The sequence below is a fragment of the Rhincodon typus genome, chromosome 4 (genome assembly GCF_021869965.1).
Source record: "Rhincodon typus isolate 14 chromosome 4, sRhiTyp1.1, whole genome shotgun sequence".
Taxonomy (NCBI): Eukaryota; Metazoa; Chordata; class Chondrichthyes; order Orectolobiformes; family Rhincodontidae; genus Rhincodon; species Rhincodon typus.
The window spans coordinates 32,394,473-32,414,535 of record NC_063335.1 but is presented as its reverse complement, the minus strand read 5'-3'; the positions used below and the strand labels follow the sequence as shown (position 1 = coordinate 32,414,535).

Genomic DNA, 20,063 nt, shown 5'->3' with positions numbered 1-20,063 from the left:
CTTGAAACGTCAGCCTTTCTGCTCCTATGATGCTGCTTGGCCTGCTGTGTTCATCCAGCTCTGCACCTTGTTGTCTCAGATTCTCCAGCATCTGCAGTTCCTACTATCTCTGGGTTCAATTCCTAGTTGGTGTAAGTAATTTGATTAAGGGTCATGTGTTGTTGTTGGTAGTGTCCCTACCTCTGGTGCTAGGTTCAAGCCTACCTGCTCCAGAGGTGTGTTATAGCACATCAGTACAGGTTGATTCAAAATATCTAAATATCTAGGGACCCACTCAATTTTAAAGCTGATGCATTCAGTTACTCAAGACAGTGAAAGCAATTGCATCCTCATTTTAAAAAAATGTAAATGTGAACTCTCTAAAGACAGCAGGACAGAGCGAGGGGGAAGACGTGTCGGTGGGAGACTACTCTGTTAGTACAGGACTGAGCGTGGGAGGGCGGTAGGACCCAGTGGCTGTATCCCGGTGTATGCAGACACACGCCCAGCGCTGGGGATGGGGTAAAGGATTCCTCTAGAGAAATCCCTCCTTGGACAACGCTTCATTCCACTGTCCTGCTGAGGAGGCGGCATTTCCAGGAGGGGAGAAGTTAAAGCAGAACCACAGAAAGATAAAACTAACAACCCCAAGGCCAGGTGAGCTTCTGCTTCCTAAAAGCGGCAGCATTCATTGCTCTTCATCCAGGTCTCTCCCTCAATGGCTGCTCCCCAGCTGGTCCCTGCATCGAGCTGGCTCTCTCTTTCCGTCTCTGTTGCTGACACAGTCACAGACCAGGTGCCCAGCAGCATTGGGTCTGCTTTCCCTACAGGATCACTGGCGTTGCAGGGATCAGCTTGCAGCAATTCCCCATCTGTTTTATTTTCCCCCGAAGACAATATCCATTGATTCATTTTTTTTTTTTCCTGTTAGGTTTCAGAATGCAGGATAAAATAAACGCACGCCAGTCAGAAAAATGACAATGAAAGCGGAAACGTTTCCGTGTAAAAGTGTTAAAACGGTTCCTCTTCGCTCCTTGGGATTTGATCCGACCTGCTGGCGGCGTCAGTAGCATCCATTGACAATGTGCAAGTTCCTGCTGGAATGTAAATCCTGGCAACAGGATGGAGGCTTGGAGATGGTTTTATAAATCGAATGGAGCCCAGCTACAGACACACAACATACAGGCCACTGGCTCTGGTTGTATTTTTGCAGTCACCGCAAACCGATGCTTTGAACAAAAATCGTTCCTATGAATCAAGAGATTCAATTCTACAGAAAGGGAAGATGCCCCCAAAACCATAAAACCTGTTCAGTGACGGTCACAAAAACGAGCAATTGCCACAAACTACGGACAGTAGGCGCAAAACCAGGGCTAGAATAAAAAAAATCATAAATTTTATTCCATGAGATTGCAGGGTTTTGTTTAAATCAGGGAATGTTATTTGCCACCAGGCGCTTAATTTGAGTTTTCCAAAAAAAAGGATGAGTGAACAAAGGAGATTTAATGGGATTCTGTGTGACTTGGTCATGGAATTCCAGGAGTCTGCTTTAGTTTTAGTGACCACGAATTCATGGCTTTTCCGTGAGATCCCACCATGTTTAAACATACATTGTCATTCAACTTGTTCTATTGAACGGAAAACAGCAGGACCTTGAGGGGGACAGCCCCAAGGTCAGCCGTTTCCCAAGGATTTGTTACAGAATGATCATTTCACTCTAAACCTTTCACGAGGAGAGTCAGAAAACGACAACTCTTTCAACAATTACATCTTTCCTTATCGGTGCTTCCAGTGTGGCTAAGTGAGGGCAGGAGAGCAGAGCCAGTTTTGAGATGAAGTATACAAGATGGAATAATTTCTAAATAACTTGCTCAGACATGTTACACGTGTTGGGACTTGTTAGAGGGCAGTGTAAGTGTGGAAACGTTGTGAATATGGACACTATGTCTAACGTATCTCTCTTTTACACTTATCTGTGTTTCAGAAAGTCAGCCATGTGACTTCTCTTGAGCATCATGTTTTGTCAGCAGATGGAGGACAATGTTGAATAGGCTAACACGACACTGAGAAAGTTGACATGGACATAGCACTCACACTCTGTGATGGTGAAGTCTAAACATTATTAGCGAGTGGTGAGAAATCCGGAGCCAAGCCTCGCTGCTCGAGGTGCAGTTGCCAAAATGACCCATCTGCAATCCGGGCTCAGTGCTGAAATCATCGAGAAATCTCGGTTGGAACTGAATGAGAATCCAGATGCCTTACACCAGGACATCCAGCAGGTCAGAGACATGATCATAACACGGCCTGACATCGGCTTCCTGCGCACAGACGATGCCTTCATCCTGCGCTTTCTGAGAGCGAGGAAGTTTAACCATTTCGAGGCCTTCAAACTGCTCGCTCAGTATTTCCAGTATCGCCAACAAAACCTGGACATGTTTAAAAACTTCAAAGCCGACGACCCTGGCATCAAACGGGCTCTGATGGATGGCTTCCCCGGGGTCTTCCAGCAGCCAGATCACTATGGGAGGAAAATCCTGGCACTGTTCGCTGCCAACTGGGACCAGAGTAGGTAAATGGGAAAATATTGTTTCTTTCCTTGCTTGATATTTGATCACACACAATAAACCTGCTTAACAAACTATCTTACCGCTAAGGTTTTATTACACAGATACTGACACAGTAAAACGGAAGAGTTATAATCACAGCTATAACTGTAAAGCCATTATTTGAGGGGCTTCCATCTTCAATGTATGGTGTTGATAATGCTTAGCGTGTAAAACCTCAGCATTTCATTAGTGCTTATTTCGAAAGACCTTTAACTTTCTTAGCACCTTAACATTTACATATTACAGATCACAAGGCTGTTATAGATGAAGAGGATGAAACTGCTTTTAGCCCATTAATCCAGATAACCATAGAATCATACAGTGCACAAGATGCCCTTCAGCCCATTGAGTCTGGACCATCAAAATATACTATCAAAATATACTACAGTAATGGGGGCCAGGTGGAATTCATTGAGTATAAGATCCCTGATTGGGGCTGTTAACTTGGGCCAATCAGGGAACCCTAGCTGACAGATATAAACAGGAGAATCAGAGATTTTCCTGACTGTACGGATTGGGTCTGAGCTGGCTGATCAGAGTCCATGTACTGTCATGTGTAAATAAAGGGTGACTTGGTGACAGGATACCAGCCTCCATGGAGTTACTTCAACTGCTATCTACAATAATCCCACTTTCCTGCACTGGGCCCATAGCTTTGAATGTTATGACACTTTAAGAGTTCATGCAAGCACTTTTTGAAGGTAGTCGATCCATCCAACCATCCATCCATCTGTCTGTCTGTCCATCCATCCCATGAGCAGCATCAAATTGCTCATGGGATTTATTTCTTCTCTATCTGAACTTTAATCCAAGGAGTCAATCACTCTTGCAGCGAAGAATGTTATGATGCCAGTTTAAAATTTTACTGTTTATTACTTTGACTCAGTGTCCCTTTAACCCAATGTTATGATTCAGTTTAAGCTACTTTCCTACATTTACATTTCCTACACAGTTTGCATTCTTATACACATCAGTACCATAATCCCTTAATCACCTCCTTTCAGTGCTGAAACATCTTGGCTTTTTTTCAGACAATCTTTATTTCTCACGTCTTTGAGACCAGAGACTCTTCTTGGTAATGGATCCAGTTTTTGTAAGTATTCCTGTGACCTACTGACCAGAGCTGGACACTGAACTTAAGGTGTGGTCTGGTCAGAATGTGATGTACATTGAGATAAGTTTCTCTGACTTACATTTTCCCACTGGGGCTACATAGGCCAGCATTCAACTTGTTCTGTTGATTCAGACATTGGACATGTTGGAGAAACGGGAGACAATGGGAATAGCCTGGTGGTATTATCGCTAGATTGCTAATCCATAAACTCAGGCAATGTTCCAGAAACTGGCTTTGAATACCGCAACAGCAGATGGTGAGATTTGAATTCAATAATAATTTGGAATTAAGAATCTACTGATGACCATGAAACCATTGTCAATTGTTGGAGCAACCATCTTGTTCACTAATGCCCTTTAGGGAAGGAAACTGCCATCCTCGCCTGGTCTGGTCTACATGTGACTACAGACCCACATCAATATGGTTGACTCTGAAATAGCCCAGCAAGCCATTCAGTTCAAAGGTGGCCAGCCGGCAATTCCCACGTCCCATGAGTGAATATAAAAAAAAGTAGCTTTTGTTTCCAGGTTTGTGTGTCCAGGCTAGAAATACACTGATCAACCACTCAATAACGACATTGCATGGCCTCATCTATTTTACAAGCCTGTTCTTATTAGCAGGACCTGAAGGTTGACGGGTTTAGACACCTCATCATGTTTGAGGCATCACAGCCTAGATTCCATTGATAAGATATCACAACATCACTCCAATTCCTTTATTCATTTGCGGGATGAGGGTGTCGTTGGCCAGGCAGCATGTATTGCCCATCCCTAATTGGCCAGAGGCAGTTAAGAGTCAACCACATTGCTGTGGGTCTGGAATCTTATTTCTTATGATTTCAGCTTAGGATTTCAAATAAACATGTTGGACTATATCCTGGTGTCGTGTGACTTCTGACTTTGATAAATTTGCCCCTTAGAACCCTTTTAAATCTTTCCCCTCTCACCTTAAACCTATGCCCTCTAGTTTTGGACTTCCCTACCATGGAGAAAAGGCCTTGTCTATTTACCCCATCCATGCCCCACATGATTTTATAAACCTCTATGAGGTCATCCCTCAGCCTCCGACACTCCGGGGAAAATAGCCCCAGCCTATTCATCCTCTCCATATAGTTCAAACCCTCCAACGCTAGCAACATCCTTGTAAATCTTTTCTGAACCCTTCCAAGTTTCACAACATCCTTCCTATAGCAGGGAGACCAGAATTGCACACGGTATTCCAATGGTGGCCTAACCAATGTCCTGTACAGCCACAACAAGACCTGCCAACTCCTATACTCAATGCAATGACTAATAAAGGCAAACATACCACTGCCTTCTTCATTATCCTATCTACCTGCAGGTATTCTGACTAATTTATTCAGGAACATGGGAATTAGGAGCAGGAATAGGCAGTTCAGCCCTTTAAGCCCACTCTGCCATTTAACACGATCATGGCTGATCTTATCCTGGTCTCAACTCCATACTTCTGCCTGCTCTCCATAGCCCTCTATCCCACTTTTCATCAGAAACATGTCTATTTCTTTCTTGAATCTGTTGATTGATTCTGCCTCCACTGCACTCTGTGGCAGTGAGTTCCACAGATTCACAACCCTCTGAGAGAAGTAGTTTCTCCTCATCTCAATTTTGAACCTACCTCCTCTCACTCTATATCTACGACCTCTTCTTCAAGACTATTTCACGCTTCTTCAGTTCAGAGTCAACTTCCTCTTCAAATTGATAAAACCTGGAAATGTGATCAATTCGTATTTAGTTTTAAAATTCAATGATGGATGTCAGCTACAAATGGCCTGAATATTGATCCTTGCAACATTTCACTGAACAAATGTTTTTTGTAAGTCTGTGTGCACTATGTTGTAAGGTTTTCCACAGTTCACTTGAAAGGTCACTTCTACAAAAAGGCCTAAGTGTTCAGTTATAACACAGTGTGGAGCTGGAGGAACACAGCAGCCCAGGCAGCATCAGAGGAGCAGGAATGTTGACGATTTGGGTCGGGACCCTCCCATTTCTGAAGAAGGTCCCGATCCGAAATGTCAACTTTCCTACTCCACTGATGCTGCCTGGCCTGCTGTGTTCCTCCAGCTCCACGCTGTGTTATCTCTGACTCCAGCATCGGCAGTTCTTACTACCTCTGACTAAGTGTTCAGTTAGACTGGACCTTTCTTTGGAATACATGTTGGCTAGTATTTATGAGTACAATTAAATCCTAAAGTTAACTCCTGATAATCAATGGCATTATTTTATACGGTATTAAATCAGACTTTTAAGGTAGCAACATCAGCTGTGTGCCTTTTTGAAATCGAGTAAAAAGTTTCACTCATCTCCAGTTCCTCTTTGTACTTATTTTCCTGAAGAGTTATTAATTTTAAACTTTTTGGATTTTGATTTGTTTTGATTTATTGTAGTCACATGTACCCAAGTACAGTGAAAAGTTTTGTTTTGTGAGCAGTACGGGCAGATCATAGGGTGCTTAGACAGAGCGAAGCATATAAGGTTATGTCTGCAAAGGAGGTGCACAATGCATGAGCAATGTTATTTGAAGTTAGAGGGTCCATTCAGCAGTCTAATAACAGCAGGGAAGAAGTTGTTTTCGAACCTGTTGGTGCGTGTTTTCAAGTGTCTGTATCTTCTGCCTGATGGAAGAGGTTGGAAGAGAGCATTACCAGGGTGGGAGGGGTCTCTGGTGATTTGATCTTTGCATAGGACTTCGATCTCTTTATGACAAAGTTAGTAATCCTATTTATGTTTATTTATTACTCAGAGAAGACATGTTATTAATTTCATTTCTTGCAAAATCTTTAAGGGAGTGATCGCACAGAATATTAGGTATGTCACGCTCACCTTCAGTTTCAGTTCCCTTGCATCAATTGCAGTTCTTATCTCTTTTCTGTCTCTTTACTTTGGAAGTGCAATAAGCATTTTCTTTCCCCTATTGTTTGTTCTGCAGCTATGCCCATATACCTCTGAACCCTCTGACCAGTGTTCACATGTCTCAACACCTTTCTAAATTAATCCCAAAGAGCTATGTCATCCTTTGTAGAACCACAGAGAGCGCTAGAGATTTTACAGCATGAAAACAGGCCCTTCAGCCCTTTCTGTCTGGCACTTGACATCAAGCATTCATCTATTGTAATCCCATTTTCTGACATTGCACCGTGGCCTTGTATTCTGTTGTGTTTCAATGATCATCTGAATTGTTTTTGAATGACTTGAGGGTTTCTGCCTCTACCCCCTTTTTAGGCAGCGAGTTCCAGATACCCACCATCCTCTGGTAAAAAAACAAAATCCTCAAATTCTCTCTGAACCTCCTGCTCCTTGCTTTAAAACTGTGTTCCTTGTTTATTAACCTCTGTACTAAGGGGAAACCTTTCACCTTGTCTGTTATGTCTGTGCCCTTCAGATCTTTATATACCTCACTCAAATTACCTTAGCCTTTTCTGTTCTAACAAAAAGCAGTCCCCCAATCTAGTCTCTCTTTGTAACTGAATTGCTGTGACCCAGGCAACATCCTGGTGAATCTCATCTGCATCCTCTCTTGTGCAATCACATCCTTCCTATAGCATGGCGACCAGAACTGCACACAGTACTCCAGTTGTGACCCCATCTCCTACAACGTGAATGTTCCAATCTTGTTCTCAAAAGATTCAAATCTGGCATTTATATGGGGTTGCCCTAACTTCACAGGCTTCCAGTCGCAAAAACATCCTTTGACCATCGCCTCTGCTTCAGAATTTGTAATCATCATTTACTTAGCTTTGGAATAATCTATTAATTCAATTACAGCCAAATTTATTTAATGTTGCTTGAGGTGTGGTGACCCTGAGGTTAAAGCATCACCAGTCATCTCTCTGTAATGAGAGAGCAACCCTACAGTCTGGTAGGAGTAAGGCAACATATTCCTGGTGACCCCGAGTATCCAATCTCAATAAACAAAACAGTGCATGCTGGAAATCTGCAACAAAAGAAGAAATTTGTGGAGAAACTCAGCAGGTCAGGCAACTTCTATGGAGGGAAAGCACAGTTGACATATTCAGTCCAGTGAAGGATCAATTTCCGTTTTTGTTGTGACAGGATTTACATGTATTTGGAAAGGCAAAGATTGATTTGGGATAGTCAACATGGCTTTGCCTGTGGGAAATCATGTCTCACTAACTTAATTGAGTTTCTTGAAGAAGTAATGAAGGGGATTGATGAGGGCAGAGAGGTGGACGTGATCTGTATGGACTTCAGTAAGGTGTTCAACAAGGTTCCTCATGGCAGACTGGTTAGCAAGGTTAGATCACATGGAATACAGGGAAAACTAGCCGTTTGGATACAGAACTAGCTTGAAGGTAGAAGGTTACTTTTCAGACTGGAGGTCTGTGACCAGCAGTGTGCCACAAGGATCAGTGCTAGGTCCTCTGCTTTTTGTCATTTATACAAATGATTTGGACGTGAACATAGGAGGTATGGTTAGTAAGTTTGCAGATGACCCCAAAATTGGAGGTGTAGTGGACAGCAAAGAAAGTTACCTGAGAGTAATTGATCTTGATCAGATGGACCAATGGGCCGAGGAATGGCAGATAGAGTTTAATTTAGATAAATGTGAGGTGCTGCATTTTGGAAATGCAAATCAGGGCAAGACTCATACACTTAATGGTGAGGTCCTGAGGAGTGTTGCTGAACAAAGAGACCTTGGCGTGCAGGTTCTTAGTTCTTTGAAAGTGGAGTCACAGGTAGATAGGATAGTGAAGAAGGCATTTGTTATGCTTGCCCTTATTGGTCAGTACATTGAGTATCAGAGTTGGGAGGTCATGTTGAGTCTGTACAGGACATTGGTTAGGCCATTATTGGAATACTGCTTGCAGTTTTGGTCTCTTGCTGCAGGAAGACTGTTGTGAAACTTGAAGGGGCTCAGAGAAGATTTACAAGGATGTGGCCAGGGTTGAAGGGTTTCAACTGGAGGGAGAGGCTGAATAGACTGGGGCTATTTTCCTTGGAGTGTTGGAGGCTGAGGGCTGACCTAAAGGGCATGGATAGGGTAAATAGCCAAGGTCTTTTCCCCTGGGTGGGGGAGTCCAAAACTAGAGGGCACAGATTTAAGGTGAGAGGGAAAAGATTTAAAAGAGACCTAAGGAGCAACTTTTTCATGTGGAGGATGGCGCGTGTATGAAATGAGCTGCCAGAGGAAGTGATGGAGGCTGGGACAATTACAACATTTAAAAGGCATCTGGATGGGTATGTGAGTAGGAAGGGTTTTGATGGATATGGGCAAAATGCTGGCAAATGGGACTAGATTTATTTAGGATATCAGGTCAGCATGGACGAGTTGGACCGAAGGGTCTGTTTGCATGCCGTACAGCTCTATGACTCTATGAGTCAATGATGCTCAGTGTTATACATTTACGTATATATAAAACGTTCCACTTGTCTTGGGCTGAAATACTGTTAAATAAACTTACCCCTTTTAAGTTTATGCACACTTGTCTATAATAACTGACATGGTTTTAATTTTTAAAAGTTTTGCCCTTTGAAAGTTAAGAACTTTTCCTGGACCTGTGCATTTCTGGATTTGGGAGCATTTCAAATACAGCCACTCATTGGGTGCTAACACAGTTAGTATCGTTTGGGGCTTCCCCATGAACTGTATTTACCTTATGTTGTATCAACTTAGCTTCAAAACTGGTTGGATATTCCCAGTTCATATATTGTTAGTTAAAGTCCACCTGTTAATGAAAGGTTATTGTTTGCACATGCCCTCTTTATCTTTTTGGGCAAATTGCTTCTGGTGCTGACTTCTGTTAGCTTTGTCTCTTGGTATTAAAAGTATCAGTTTGTTGTACTGCTTCCCATTTCCCAATTGCAATGAGAGAATCACTGTCTTTAACATTCAATATTCAGACATATAAGGCTTAACTAGTTTTTCTCCTGTTTACACTTGTTAAAGTAACAGGAATTATTCTCACATCCATTGCCGGTAATTTATTTCCAAGGTCAACTTTGTGGTGACTCTAAAAGTATTCTGAAGAACATTACTTTCCTTCTTTGAGGAGATCCTGGAGTGTTGATTTTAAAGGGCTTCTTTTAGTTCCCCTGACGTGGTTCACCTTTACAATGCCATCATTGGGCTACTTCCAAGATCTCTCACTAACTTGGCGAGGCTCCCTAAACATGTCCAACTTCAGCTAATCACACTATCCCATAGCTTTTTCCCTTCGCTGTTTATTCCTGCTGCTGTCTTGATCCTTACCTACATCAATATCCCAGATACCTGAAATTTCTGTCTCCCGTATTTTAAGAATGTGAATCTCACCTTGTTCTCAAAAGATTTAATTCTAGAATTTATGTTGCGTTGTCCTAATTTCACACTTCTGGAGAAATAGTATTCTGAAGAATGACAGAATTGTTACAATGCAGAAGGAGACCATTCAGCCCATTATGTTTGCACTGTCTCCAAATCAGTAGGTCCATTTGCCTGCCTTCTCCCCATAATCCTGCACATTGCCCCTTTTCAAATAACAGTCTAACTTCCTTTTGACTGTGTCAGTTGAACCTCCCAAAAACCCTCACTCTTGTCAGACTCTCAGGAGTGCATTCCACACCTTAACCATTCATGTGAAAAGGTTTCTCTTATATCACTTTTGCTTCTTTGGCTAATTACGTTAATTCTGGAAGAAATTCTATAAAGACAAGCTTCATATTCTTCTGCAGGATTTCTGCCAATATACCATTCAAGTTAAGGTAGAATACTGCAAAAATTCTATTCATAGTATTATGGACCAGACCAAACCCCCTCAAAATATATTAAGAAGATCCCTGGACCCTAGCTTTTTCTTATTTTAATTGTAAATGTAAGGTATTGCATTCTAAATGCAATTCAATTGGTTAAACCACTAGACTTTAAGCAAAACACACTTCATTTTTACACTACAGTTAAAATACAGACAACATAAAAACAGGAGAAGAGAATTGGCTTAACTGAAACTCTATTGAAATCCTTAACAAAATATTATATCTTTATTAACAACTACTAATTAACTGTTCCAACATAGTAACATCCCATAAACACATCCTAGGCAAAGACAAGTTCAGTAAAACAGATTGTCTCACATACAATTCTAACAGCAGCAAGAGAATCCTGGCTTTTACCTATAACATGGCGAGGAATAAGAACTTCCACATCCAGCTTCAAGACCTCAGCAACTACAGAAAGCCGTAACTAAAAATCCTGGTTCTGTGGGAGCTTTATCCCACCCATTCAGGCAGCTTCTATTGTTCCAACCTTAAAAAAAAGTCCCCAAGGCCTCACAAGCTGTTTACTTTAATGGTTTTGAGCAGACTGCTCTCACCTTTGTCTCAACCCTTCATCTTAAAGAAAACCAGAACAAAATGCACCTATTAAAGCCATAGTATCCTCACAGTATGACCTTCACAAAGCTGTCAGGGAGGCCAAGAGACGGTACCAGACGAAGTCAGCAACCAAACCAACCAAACAGACTCCCGCTGTCTATGGCAAGGCCTAAGCGACATTACGGGATACAAAATGAAACAATGTAAGATAGCATACAATGACACATCCTTCCCTGACACGCTGAATGCTTTCTATGCTCGGTTTGAGCAGAATACCATCGGCGTGGCAATACCTGCCCTGTCAGCCCCAGACACACCTGTTCCCTCTGTCACTGCTTCAGAAGTCAGGTCAGTCTTCCTTGGAGTCAACCCGAGGAAAGCGATGGGCCCGGACGGTGTCGCCAGCCAAGCACTCAGATCCTCTGTGGACCAGCTGGTGGGGGTACTCACTGATATCTTCAACCTCTCCCTCCCACAGCCAAAGTCCCCACCTGCTTCAAGAAGACCACCATCATCCCAGTACCAAAGAAAGCACATGTACGGTGCCTTAATGACTACTGCCCAGGGGCTCTGACTTCAATAATCGTGAAGTGATTCGAGAGGCTGGTCTTGACCCACATTAAGTCCAGTCTCCCAGCCTGCCTCGATCCTGTACAATTTGCCTCCCGACATAATAGGTCCACACAGGATGCCATATCCCTAGCCCTGCACTCACCCCTGCAACATCTGGACAAAGACACCTACGTCAGACTCCTGCTTGTTGACTACAGCTCCACCTTCAACACCATTATCCCCTCCAGACTGATCTCAAAACTGAGACACCTTGGTCTCAGCTCCGCCCTCTGCAACTGGATCCTCAGCTTTCTGACCCCTAGGCTGCAATCAGTGAGGATAGGTAACTGTACCTCCTCCACAGTAACACTCAACACTGGAGACCCCCAAGGATGTGTCCTCAGCCCCCTACTGTACTCCCTGTACACCCACGACTATGTTGCCAAATTCCGAATGAATGCCATCTACAAGTTCGCTAACGACACCACTGTAGTGGGACTGATATCAAACAACGAGTCAAACTACAGAAGGGAGATGTAGAAAGAAAGGAGAAGAACACACCTCAATCTATATCAATGGAACTGAGGTTGAGAGAGCGAAGAGCATCAAGTTCCTTGGAGTGATGATAACCAACAACCTGTCCTGGACTTCCCACATAGATGCCACGGTCAAGAACAACAATGCTTCTTCTTCCTTAGGCATCTCAGGAAATTTAGCATGTCTGTAAGGTCCCTCACCAACTTCTACAGATGCACCTTAGAAAGAATATTGTCTGTGTGTATAACGGCCTGGTACGGCAACTGCTCTGCCCAGGATCATAAGATACAACAGAAAGTGATGTGCACAGCCCAGACCATCACGGAAGCCAACCTCCCATCCATGGACTCTAGTTACATTTTTTATTGACATGGAAAGGCTGCCAACATCATCAAAGGCCCCTCCCACTCCAGTAATGCTCTCCTGCAACCCCTTCCATCAGGCAGAAGATACAGAAGCTTGAACACACGCACCAGCAGGTTCAAGAACAGCTTCTTCCTCGCCGTTATTAGACTGATGAAGGACTCTCTAGCCTCAAATAACGCTAATCTTGCCAACATTGATCTTGCCAAGTACATGCCATGAGCAATGTAACCTGTATGCCTCTGTCTAAGTTTGTTTGATCTGTACATCTTTGTGTGCTATGATCTGACTCTACTGATCGTAAACACAGCTTTTCACTGTACTTCGGTACATGTGACAATCAATCAATCAATCAACCAATAGTCATAAAACATAGAAACAGGCCCTTTGGCCCACCATGTCTATGCCAACCAACAAACACCAAACTACAACACTCCCATTTACCTGCACGTGGTCCATTGCCGGCTATGCCCTGGTATTTTAAGTGCTCATCCAGATGCTTCTTAAATATTGTGAGAGTACCTGCCTCCATAACCCTTTCAGACAGTACCGTCCATATATCTATGACCCTCTTGGTGAAAACCTTTTTCACAGAACCCCTTGCTCCTCACCTTAAACTGATGCCGTCTGCTTCTTAGACACAACTGCCATAAGAAAGAGATTCTCATGATCTACCCTGTCTATGCCTCTCATAATTTTGAACACCTCAATCAGATCCCCCCTCAGCCTCCTTTGTTCCAAAGAAAACAAACTCAGCCGATCCAGCCTGTCCTCATAACTGAGACTTTCCATCGTAGGCAGCATCCTTCTGAATGTCCTCTTGTGAATGACCTTCATGCAGGATAAATGTTAGACTGTATAACAATGTATAAAATCATATTAAAATTCTGCCAACAGATTTAAAGTAGATGGCAGAATTTGTTGCATGTTGAAATAACCATAAAGTCAATGCTCTATGTTCACCCCACATGCTCTATTTAAATGCATCCTTCTGGTATTGTTTCTGAATCAATTCTCATTGCTGTCCCATGGGGCCAGTTATTTCAGCTGTTTTAAAAATTGTCACTAAAGGATTCTTGTGGTTCAGTGGTAATGTTCCTACCTCTAAGCTGGTTGACCTAGATTCGCATCCACCTGTTTCAGAGATGTGTAGCAATGTCCCTGAGCAGGTTGATTATAAAATATCTAAAAAGTGCAAATAGTGTAGTAAATGGACTAAAGTCATTTAAGGATTGTCTGCAGTAGGGAGAGTCAGTTGCATTGTTTTATATGCTTCATGAATTAATCCAGCTAGTGCTGAAGAATAATGTTGTCTATGTGCTACTGAATGTGCTACTGAGACAAAATCAGATGCAGAATGAATTTTCAAATTATGGGTCTCTGTAATTGTTTAATTTATTTTGACAATCTCATTTCAAAACCCAGTTTTCTATTTTATTTCTGAACCAGTGGAGAAGTATTTGGGCTTTTAGGTTTAGTTCAACGACTACTCAGAGTTCAATATTTAGAAACATTTTCGTTGAAATTGAAATTGCCCTTTGTCTCCCTGAAGATGAAGTGAAGTCAGCTGCTCTTGCTGTCGCTGTACTTGATCATCACTCTGGAGTAGGTGTTTGATTGTTTTCATCATGAACTTCTGAGTCCATAGGAAATTAAAATGCAATCTTATATCAATGAAGTGTGGAAAATCAGAACACACGCAGACGAAGTTGCGAGAGAACATTATTTAAACAGGCAACAACACATTGCAGCAGCACAGAGTTATGCTGAGAAGAAGAATACCTCTTCCAGGTATTCAAAGACAATGGATACCCGAAAAACTGGGTCAGAAGATGCCTATTACACGAGCGACACCAGGAAGATACTACACATCCCGACACACTCATCATGCTACCTTACATCAGGAACACATCTGACCTGACCACAAGACTCCTACATCCACTGGTCATCAGAGTAGCACACAAATTCACATCAATCCTGCGACAACTGCTCACCCGAACCAAAGACCTACTACCCACTATGCTCAGGATCAATGTCATATACAAGATTCCCTGCAGAGACTGTGAGAAACACGACATCGGACAAACAGGAAGGAAATTAACAACAAGGGTACGCTAACACCAATTGGCTACAAAAAGACATGACCAATACTCACTCATCTCTATCCACATGGATAAGGAGAACCACCAATTCGACTGGGACAACACCAGATCCTGGGACAATCAAAGCAGAGACAGGCACAGGAATTCCTACAAGCCTGGTACTCCAGGAAGAAAGCCATCAACAAACACATAGAGCTCGACCCCATATACACTCCACTGCGAAGGAAAACCGGAAGTGAGGTAATCCAGCTCAACGGACCCCAGAGTTTAAAAACCAGGCGGGAAAACACCATGGGGCTTCATCGGAGGCTGCACTGATGATGTTACCCAGCAGGGTATTGAAACGTCTGCAGAACAGCAACAAACCAGCTCGGCGAGCCAACCAACCTCAACACCCACAACCCGAGCGACAAATCTACTCTAAAACCTTACAGAACACTCTTTAAGCCAAAAGCTTATTCAAATATCTGTGAAGCTGGGTTGATTTTTCTATGTTAATAGCACTATACAAATACAGGTTGTTGTGATCAATTATGACAGTTGTTGCTGGACCTTTATTCCACAATATTCATTTGATCAGAGTGGTTAACTTAATACAGGATTTTAATTGATTATTAAAGCATATTATTTATGTAGACTAATAATTAACCAAATTCTGCTCTTTAGCACAAATGCATTTAATAATAGCAGTAGCATTCATTACTTATTTAGGCCAGCAATTTACTTCACCAAAGTTGTGGTTTAATATTTGCCATTGCATCAGTCCATATAGATCATGCCATAACCCGTTCAATACTCATTAAGTGAAAAATCAGCAATGGTTAAAGAAATGGGTTCTAATTGATTGTGTTGACCTCACATGCAACTATAAAGTCCACTGACACAAGAGTGGGTTTTTATTTGCTAAATCTTTACTATTAAACATAAGATCAGGAGGAAGCCATTCAGCTCCTTGAGCCTGTTCCACCATTCACTGAGATCGTGGCTGAGCTGTGACCTAACTCCACATCCTAACTTTAGCCCATGTCCCTTCTGTCCCTACGAAAACGTATCTATCTCAGATTTAAAATTAACAACTGATCCAGCATCCACTGCCATTTGTGGAAGAGAGCTCCAAACATCCACCATCCTTTGTGTGTAGAAGGGCTCCCTAACATCTCTCCTCAACAGCCCAGCCTAACTTTTTTTTGACAATGCCCCTAGTTGTAGAATCTGCAACCAGTGGAAATACTTTATCTTTATCTACCCTGTCTTATCTTGAAGATAATATCTTGAAGATTTTGATCACATCATCCCTTAATCTTCTAAATTCTAGAGAAAACAGGCCTAATTTGTATAATCTCTCCTCATAACCTATCCTGAAATTCAGGTATCATTCTTGTAAACCTACATTGTTCTCCCTCCAAGGTCAATATATCCTTCTGAAGATATGGTGCTCGGATCTGCTGTCGGTACTCCAAGTGGCATCCAACCCAGGTTTTGTAAAACTGCAGCATAACTTCTGCATCCTTGTATTCCAGTTCTCTAGACATAAAGGCCAGCATTGCATTTGCTTTCTTGATTATTTTCTGCACCTGCTTGTGACATTTTAAAGATCTATGTACTTGAACCCGCAAGTTTTGGACATCCACTATATTTAACTGCACGCCATCTAGAAAATACCCCGATCTGTCCTTCATCGGTCCAAAATGGAGAACCTCACACTTGCTTTACATTGAATTCCATTTGCCACAGTTTTGACCATTCACTGAGTCTATCAATATCCCTTTGTAATTTTATGCTATCATCTACACTGTCTACAATGCCACTTAACTTTGTGTCATCTGCACATTTGGATATATGACTTTCTATGCCATTACCCAAGTCGTTAGTAAATAACATGAATAATTAAGGCCCTATTGTGGGATACCACTGATCACATCCTGCTAATTTGAGTGTCTATCCATTATCCCTACTTTCTGTTGCCTGCCACTCAACCAATTTCCCAGCTATGTCAGTAATTGGCCCTCAGTTCCATGGGCTACTGCCTTAGTCAACAGTCTTTTATGTGGGACTTTATCAAATGCCTTCTGGAAATCCATATAAACAACATCCATAGATAGTCCCCTTTCCACTACCTTAGGCACCTCTTTAAAAATTCAATGAGGTTTGTCAGGCATGACCTACCTCTGTGGAATCCACACAGGCTATCCCTGGCTGTCCCTGATTAACTGAACATTTTCAAGGTGTTACATTGCCCCATCCTTAATATTGACTCCAACAATTTCCTCACCACAGATGTTATGTTCACCAGTCTACAATTTTCCTATTTCACCTTCGTTAAAAAGCAGCATGTGCAATTTTCCAATCCAGAGATATTAACTCCTGAATTTAGTGAACTCTGAAAGATTATACTTAGTGCATCTTGATGTGTACCCCTACTTTTATTAACATCCTCGGATGGAAATTGTCAGGTCCTGGGGATCTGTAACTACTTAATTCCATTAATTTCCTTATTATTGATACTTCACTAATGTTTTTTTTTATTTCGTTCCTGTCCCTTTTCCACTATTAATTTCCTTGACAATGCAGCAAGCCATCCTCCTTCGCTACTGTGAACACTGAGGCAAAGTAGTTGCTCAACATGCTTGCCATTTCCACATAGTCATTGATAATATCCCCAGCTTCAATCATTGCTCCTGACCATCCACTTTCCTTTTACATAACTCTAACATTTCTTCTTATAGATTTTGATGTTCCTTGTAAGTTTTCTTTCATTCTCCCTTTTAGTAACTCTTATAAGCTGCTTTATGGCCCTTTGCTGTTCTATATATCTTTCCCATTCAGCAGGATCTGTGCTGTTTTTTGCATTTTTGTAAGGCCTTTTTAGTTTTATACTGTCCCATATCTCTTTACTTATTTACTGCTGTTTTTGTTCTGCGAAGTGGAGCATTTTTCTCTTAGGTTTGTATTGTGCTAAATGTTTCCTTAAACACCCTCCACTAATCTTCAATTGTTTTACCCATGAGCAAATTTCGCCTGTGGATTTTCTGTCTGATTAAAGTCGACCTTAACCTAAATTCAGTACCCTAGTAGCTGATTCGTGCTTTTCATTTTCAAACATAGCATTGAATTTGGTCGTGTTATGATCACTATTTGATAAATGTTCCTGCACAGTTAGATTATTAATTAAATCCAGCTTATTATTCCTGACCACATCTAATATTGCTTGTCATGTTGTTGTGTCTAGGACATATTGCTGTAGGAAACTACCCCAGACACACTCCAGAAGTTCACTACCTTTCAGACTGGTGCTTGTCTGCCTCTCCCAACCTGTCTTAAAGTTACATTTAATTGCTACAAAATATACTTACAGTCATAAGGTTGAAAACAGACCCTTCAGCACAACTCGTCCATGCTGACCAGATATCCTAAATTAAACTAGTCCCATTTGGCCCATATTCCTCTAAACCCTTCCTATTCAAGTACCCATCCAGATACGTTTTAAATGTTATAATTCTACCAACCTCCAAAAAACCAAAGACAAAGGTCAAAAAGGGCCACATTTCACAACAATTGTAAAAAGGCAATAAATGTCAAAAAAATGAGCCTGAAGGCTCTGTGTCTCAATGTGAGGAGCATTTGTAATAAAGTGGACGAATTAACTGCGCAAACAGTTATTGATGGATATGATGTAATTGGGATCATAGAGACCAGACTCCTGGGTGACTAAGGATGGGAACTAAAATCCAGGGTTATTCAGTTTTCAGGAAAGATAGATGGAAAGGAAAGAGAGGTGGGGTAGCATTGCTGGTTAATGAAGAGATTAACACAATAGTAAGGGAGGACATTAGCCTGGATGATGTGGAATCAGTATGGGTAGAGTGGGAGGTTGTGTACAGTATAGGTTAGTGGGACTTGTGTACAGACCACCAAACAGTAGTTGTGAGGTTGGGGATTGTATCAAACAGGAAATTAGAGATGCATGCAGTAAGGGTACAGCGGTTATTATGGGTGACTTCGATCTACATATTGATTGGACTAACCAAACTGGTAACAATGCAATGGAGGAGACTTCCCTAGAATGTATGAGGGTTGGATTCCTCAACCAATATGTCGAGGAACCAACTAGGGAGCAGCTTCAACTGGGTATTGTGTAATGAGAGAGGATTAATTAGCAACAGTGTGGTGTGAGATCCTTTGCGGAAGAGTGACCAAAATATGGCAGAATTCTTCATTAAGATTAACAGTGACACAATTAAATCTGAAACTAGGGCCCTGAACTTAAAGAAAGCTAATTTTGATAATATGAGGCTTGCATTGCCTAGGATAAGCTGGCCAAGGATATTTAAGGAGTTGGTGGTGGATAGGCAATGGCAGATATTTAAAGAACACATGGATGACAATTGTGCATCCCTTTAGGTGTAAGAGTAAAACGGGGAAGGTGGCTCAACCATGGCTAACAAGGGAAGTCAGCAATAGTGTTAAAACAAAAGAGGAGGCAGATAAATTGGTCAGAAGAAGCAAACCTGAGGACTGGGAGAAATTTAAAATTCAGCAGAGAACAAAGGGTTTAATTTGGAAAGGGAAAATAGAATATGAAAGTAAGCTTGCAGGAAACAAAAAATCTGAATGCAAAAGCTTCTATAGATATGTGAAGAGAAACAGAACAGTGAAGACAAATGTAGAGATAACACAGTGTGGAGCTGGAGGAACACAGCAGGCCAGGCAGCATCAGAGGAGCAGGAAAGTTGATGTTTCATGTCAGGACCCTTCTTCATAAATGGCAGAAAAATATTTCTGAAGAGGGTTCCTGACCTGAAACGTCAGCTTTCCTGCTCCTCTGATGCTGCCTAGCCTGCTGTGTTCCTCCATTTCCACACTTTATTATCTCTGACTTCAGCATCTGCAGTTCTTGCTATCTCTTGAAGACAAATGTAGGTCCCTTGCAGTTAGAATCAGGTAAATTCATAATAGCTAACAGAGAGATGGCAGACCAGTTGAACAAATACTTTGGATCTGTCTTCACTAAGGAGGACACAGATAACCTTCAGGAAATGCCAGGGGACAAAGGGTCAAGCATGAAGGAGGAACTGAAGGAAATCCTTATTCATCAGGAAACGGTATTGGGGAAATTGATGGGATTAAAACTCAATAAGTCCCCAGGGCCTGATGCTCTGCATCCCGGAGTACTTAAGGAAGTAGCCCTAGAAATAGCGGATGCGTTTATCATTTTGCAGCACTCTGTAAATTCTGGAAGAGTTCCAATGGACTGGAGGGTAGCTAATGTAATCCCACTCTTTAAAACAGGAGGGAGAGAGAAAATGGGGAACTATAGGCCAATTATCCTGACATTGGTAGTGGGGAATATTATTTGGTGGAGTCAATTATTAAGGATGTAATAACTGAGCATTTGGAAAACAGTGACAGAATCAGTCCTAGTCAGCATGGATCCACTGAAAGGAAATTATGCATGTCAAATTTTCGGGAATTTTTTGAGGAT

At 41.9% G+C, this 20,063-nt stretch overlaps 1 protein-coding gene across 1 annotated transcript in view; it reads left to right on the top strand.

The window, feature by feature from the left end:
* The first annotated feature begins 504 nt into the window (after positions 1 to 504).
* LOC109932115 (clavesin-1-like) overlaps positions 505 to 20,063 on the top strand; it is an 88,500-nt gene continuing 68,941 nt past the window's right edge. The window contains exons 1-2 of the mRNA XM_048595902.1: positions 505 to 636; positions 1,964 to 2,548. Coding sequence (XP_048451859.1) covers positions 2,160 to 2,548 — 389 coding nt within the window. The 5' untranslated portion in view covers positions 505 to 636; positions 1,964 to 2,159. The remainder of the gene's footprint in view (positions 637 to 1,963; positions 2,549 to 20,063) is intronic.